Here is a 5697-nt window from a genome sequence, read left to right on the forward strand (position 1 = left end):
GGGAATGTGCCAGCCTTCTCGCTGCCGGGGTGGATTTGGTAGGGGTTCTACAACAATTGAAGAAAAGAACAAGCTCCTACATCAAGTCTCCAAATTAAGTCACTTATGTGAAGTATTAATCTTTTCGATCAACAAATTTATAAATAAAGATTAAATATTTTGTAATCAATCTTATACCAATTCATTATATTAGATGCACTCAATCATATACGTTAATGACATATTATTCAATATTCCACCTATTACAGAGGTTCATAATATGATTTTTGGACGCTAGAGTATAATATAATATTAATAATATAAGTAGTTTCATATTAATAAAATCACTATTTATTCACTAATCAGTGTCTAAGCATTAAAAAGCTGGATCATTAATGACGGCCACCGCTGCCAGAGATGGGGCTAGATTCTTTGACATTACCGAGAGTACCGGCATCGACTAGGTTATGGCCAACGTTGGAACTCGAGCTGGAGTCCTTGATACCACCAAGAGTGTTGGCATCACTGAAGTTGTGACCCTCACCAAAGGCTAAACTAGACTGCTTGATAGCTCCAATAGATGATTCGGGCAAGAAATCTTCGGTATCTGGTTTAGAAAAAGCCCAATAATGAGAGTTCGGGCAATATTTGTGGGCGCTAAGTAGAAGAAGCTTGCGTTGGTTCTTGTTTCTTCATGTACCACGTTTTTCATTCCTACAAAATAGTAATAAGAGAGTGAAACCTTAAAACTCTCAGTTCAAGACAGACATTTCAACCTTAAAAACAAGCGTCCAAACCCACAAATGAAACACAGTTTGTTACCTTAATTGTCTTTAAATGGTCGCGAGGCATTGACAAGCTTAGCGGCCTTTGTTTTTGGGTCCACCTCAACTTGAAGACCAAGTTCAGCAATCTCAGGCATATTTACAGGCCCTTGAACCTCCAATTCAGCTACAAGTTTTTTGTTTTCCAAGTTCCCTTCCAGTAAGTTCCTCACAGCCCAGATGCCCCATTCCCTCAAAAATGGATTGTTTTCATCAACAACACACTGCTGCAATAGCACAAACACTCCATTCTTCTTTCGAATGTCGTCTTGTACGTGTTTCTTTCTGTATAAGCAATTTGCAATGACAGCAACGATATCTCTTCGAAACCCTTTATATGGACATGGACACGACTTCGACGTGTTTGGAAGATCTGTTCTATTCTCGTTCTCTGCTTGTTGAATTGCCTTCTTGACTATGGCTGGTGGTTCGATATCTCGAAGTATGCCCAAAAGCAAATCGATAAGTCCGAGAGAGAGAAGCACATCAACTGCATCCTTGGAGACATCTTTATGTCCTCCTTCCTTACCATCCTCCTGCGCACAAATATCTCGTAAAATATTGAGCGAGTAGCCAAGAACGTCGACTGCAGTCGTGCCTGTTGGGAGACTGCGCTCGCATATCGGTGTGGAACTGATAATAGGAATGGAGCTTTGAAATATTCTATGTATACATGACGCAAAATCCTTGGGAATAGAGATATCTCCAATTCGCTCGTTCAATATCTCCGATATGATTGTCAAAAGAAACGCCTGTTCGGATGAAAAGGACATGTCTTTGCCGCCATCTTTAGAAGTATCAATAGGGCGTAATGCAGAGAAAAGTCGAGGAAAATAAGGTTCCTCCAAGCAGATTCTTGAAAGAAGTAACTTCACCCAATCTTCCTTAAAACCAACTGAAAAACCATCAAAAAGGAGTGTTAAAACACGACATTTCAAAGAAATCTAAGAGTTAGAAAATCTACGAGTTTACCTAAAGTTGTCGTCCTTGTAATCTCTTCAAGTATAGGCAACCCTACGTCACTGCAGAGCGATGCGACAAGTTCGGAGTTTGTACTACATAAATTATAGAGAATCATGCTCAAAGGATCCGAAATCTCACAGTAACGAATACGAGCAAGTGAAACAAACTTGTCGGGGAACAATCCATGCCAAATTGCTTGTTGATGTTCTTCTCCAGCCAATGAAACATTTGCTAGAACCTGTAGTCCTAGTCTAATGATCACACGATCGGGATCAAACAAAAGCATAGCATTTTGCAAAATGCTCAAAACGACTCCGACTCCATTTTGTTCAATAAAAACATTCTGGTTTCTAATTTCTCCAGCACATAGGTTTCTAAGGAGCCTTAAGGATGACAATTGAAGAGCATTATTAGAAGTGTAATCGAGACACTGAATCAGCTCGAGCACACAAGGAAGGATATTCTGAGAAGCAAAATTCGATCGACCCTCGACACTTTTGGAAGCTTCAATAAGGGCTTCTAAGGATGCTTCTAGAGTGCAAGAGTTTGATGCACTGAGCAAAGGTTGAATAATTCTTTCAGGTATAGACTGCTCAAATGATGCTGAGTTCTTCATTTGTCGACAAAACTACTTAGTAAGCCACAAACAAGGCTGCTTCTGAATAGCGAAGGTTGAAATATTTATGTAAGAATCTGAAATTCAAGTATAGGCATCATTAAGAATGTCTCATAACCTACACAAAGGGACTTCAATCTAAAAAATTAAAAACCAAGATCATAATTACAATATAGGGTCGAGTGATTGATGCCTACAATGAGACATAAAACTTCACCAACTCCCGAACTTTGTCACAAAACCGTTTAACCTCTCTAAAAGTTCTACTATTCGTCTCAAGTCAGTCGAACCCCCCACGACACCGCAAAAAAATAGCATGCTACGAAACAGTGCCCTTCTCACAAACCACCGCGAAACAGTCCCTAGGCTAAACCAAGCATAAATTGAAAGAATCCAACCAACAGGACCAAAGGGATGGAACAAACGAACAACCCCACAAATGTCCTAAAGCCTATAAAGAATGCACCACTGTAGAAATAACATAGAGGAACGTCTCTAGACGTAGCTCAAAGTGTAGATTCTCCCATACAAAACCACCACACAAAAAAATTTACTTTCTAGAGAGGGTGTGAGATCTCACACCGGTTGAGGAGGAGAACGAAACATTTTTTATAAGGATGTGGAAACCTCTCCCTGGCAAAAGTGTTTTAAAAACCACGAAGGAAAGCCTGGAAGGGAAAGCTCAAAGAGGACAATATCTGCTAGCCAAAAAATTTTACCTTGGAATTTTCACCTTCTAGAGAGTGAGTGAGATCCCACACCAGTTGGGAAGGAGAACAAAAGATTCTTTATAAGGGTGTGGAAACCTCTCAATAGCAGGCGCGTTTTAAAAACCTTGAGGGAAAGCTCGGAAGGAAAAGCCCAAAGAAGACAATATCTAGTAGCGGTGGCCTTTACAGAGGGGAGAAAGAAGAAAGCATAGGCAGAAGGGGGGCAGGAAGGGCATGACAACAACCTAAAGGAAGAACTACAGGAGAATCATCCAAGGTCCAGAACCTAGCGTCCCTCCCCCTTCAAAGAACACAACGCCCCTAAAGAATTGAAAGAAGACACGCGACATCCAAAGCCTCTCTATCAGAGAGATGGTACAAAAAATCCAAGGAAAGCAGAGAGGAATACCGAAGTTTAGAAGAACAACAATTGATCCCAAAGATAAAACTCTTGACTTGCTTTTCAACCTATACCAACGATGGAACTCTCGACTTGTTTTTTAACCTACGTGATTTCATAATTCAAAAGAAAGACATCTCTTTCGGGATTAGTCAACTCGGAACAGGTCAAGTGACCTACAGCTTGGCCTTCACTTTTTGAGACTTCCTCTAAACACATCTCTATGTGCCTGCAGCCTCTAAACTTTCAACCCTTACATGGCTTCAAAGAATGACAATAAAACATTGAGATTAACAAAGAGTTTTCTTGCTCCAAACAGAAAAATAGGATATCATGTGCAAGCTACATTATGGGACAAGATATGGGCTCAGACCCCAGCTTAAACCCTTGAACCACACACTTCTTCACGCAAAGTAGCACAAGCTTACTCAAAACATCCACAACAAGGATAAAGAGAAAGAGTTAGAGAAGGTCTCATTGCCTAAGCTCTAGAGAGACTTCAGGAAAATTTTCATAAACTGCTCATGTCAAAAATACGTTAAATATTCCTCTGCTTATACTAATATAAATTAAACAAGTTATTCCCTTATGTCTTCCACATGAATAACTCACTGTCAATTTAAGTTTCAAAATTTTCATCCCACGTCGGTTGGGGAGGAGAACAAAACATTCTTTATAAAGGCGTGGAAACCTCTCTCTAGCAGATGCGTTTTAAAAACCTCGAGGGAAAAACCCGAAAGGGAAAGCCCAAAGAGAACAATATCTGCTAGCGGTAAGCTTGGGCTATTACAGATGGTATTAGAACCAGTCACTGAGCAATATGCCAGCGAGGAGGCTGAGTCCTTAAGGGAGATGGACACAAGGCGTTGTGCCAACAAGGACGCTGGCTCCAAAGGAGGTAGATTAGGGGGTCCCACCTCGATTGGAGAAGGGGACGAGTGCCAACAAGAACGTTGGGCCCCGAAGGAAGGTGGATTGTGAGATCCCACATCGGTTGGAGAGGAGTACGAAACATTCTTTATAAGAATGTGGAAACCTCAGCAGAGGAGTTTTAAAAACCTTGAGGGGAGGCCCGAAAGGGAAAGCCTAAAAAGGACAATATCTACTAGCGGTAGGTGGGCTTGGGATGTTACAGATATATCAAGCCCCACGTAATAAAAAACACCAAAAGTAGAATTCTACATAAAGAAACACGAACGTACAGGGGACGGAAGTAGTATTTATAAACTTAATTTTAGGAGCATAAAACCAAAAGTAAAATGGCTTCCAAAGGAAGCCTAACATTCCAAATGAACCAAATAAAATTGCAAACAGGAACACAAAGGAGGCCTAATATCAATTGGAAAAAAGTTACAGCCCTTCAAATTCTTGGGGGCCTGGGAGCGGACGAATTGAGAAGTAGAAATTTAGGTTTCTTAGCGAAATGGCTTTGGATTTCGGCGATATACTCAGCCTGACAACAGCCTTACGAAGAAGGAGATCAAAAGTAAATTTGGCCATTCAAAGAGCACTGAAGCAATCTACAGGCTGTGGAAAAACATTTTCAAAAACGTATGATTCTTCGCAAGTCGAAGAGTTTTGGGAGGACAAATGAGATAATCCAAGAACCTTTTGGGGAGAATTCTCTAATACTCAGTAACAACATCCAAATAATCATAGTCATATATGGAACATCAAGAGAAGAACATACCTAGCCGGGGAAGTCCTGGAGAGTTGCCGAAGAGTTTGGAAGCTTGCTCGTGCAAAAGAATTTCCAATAAATTGAAAAAGAAAGTGCCAGCGGGTGTTCAATATGGGGAAAAAAATTTAGACCCCTGGACCCTAAACTTGAACCGACCTGACTCGAACTAAATCGAACCATAGAGATTTAATTGGGTTTGGTTAATTTTCTGAACCCGAACTCAAACAAATTCAGTTGAAGTTTCAAGTTCATTGAAAGTTAACTCGAACACTATAAAATTTTATAAAATATATTAAGAAATCTTGCACAGTCGTGGATAGACTTTTTTATATTATATTATAATTTTAGTTTTTTTTACCTATTTTATTATTTTAATTAGCTTTTTTATATTATTTTATTATTTAGTTTAGTTTTTGTTCATCATTTCTTGTTTCATAAATTTCTTTTATAAGAATGAAAAAAAATATTTCACTATTTCATACTATTTTTAAATACATTATTTATAATATGGATGAACTAATATA

At 39.4% G+C, this 5697-nt stretch overlaps 1 protein-coding gene across 2 annotated transcripts; it reads right to left on the minus strand.

Moving 5' to 3' along the window:
- Positions 1–274: 274 nt before the first annotated feature.
- Positions 275–5299, minus strand: LOC111451217 (ataxin-10). 2 transcript variants are annotated; one of them, XM_023091551.1, is made up of 4 exons: positions 5183–5299; positions 1776–2459; positions 802–1698; positions 275–693 (listed from the first exon to the last, which is right to left on the minus strand). In XM_023091551.1, the coding sequence occupies exons 2-3, from the start codon at positions 2380–2382 to the stop codon at positions 803–805; spliced, it is 1503 nt and encodes a 500-aa protein (XP_022947319.1). In that variant the 5' UTR covers positions 2383–2459; positions 5183–5299; the 3' UTR covers positions 275–693; position 802. The 2 variants fall into 2 exon arrangements, with proteins under 2 accessions (XP_022947319.1, XP_022947320.1); XM_023091552.1 differs by having other exon boundaries at positions 1776–2424; positions 5183–5284.
- Positions 5300–5697: the final 398 nt, after the last annotated feature.

This window comes from Cucurbita moschata, unplaced genomic scaffold, assembly GCF_002738365.1.
Source record: "Cucurbita moschata cultivar Rifu unplaced genomic scaffold, Cmos_1.0 Cmo_Scf00013, whole genome shotgun sequence".
NCBI lineage: Eukaryota > Viridiplantae > Streptophyta > Magnoliopsida > Cucurbitales > Cucurbitaceae > Cucurbita > Cucurbita moschata.

What these genes read in the sequence shown, in the direction of transcription:
- LOC111451217 (XM_023091551.1), bottom strand. Translation starts at nt 2,382, where the DNA reads ATGAAGAACTCAGCATCATTTGAGCAGTCTATACCTGAAAGAATTATT. An exon ending in TACAAGGACGACAACTTTAG is followed by an intron (nt 1,699 to 1,775) that starts GTAAACTCGTAG and finishes ATGGTTTTTCAG; the next exon opens with TTGGTTTTAAGGAAGATTGG.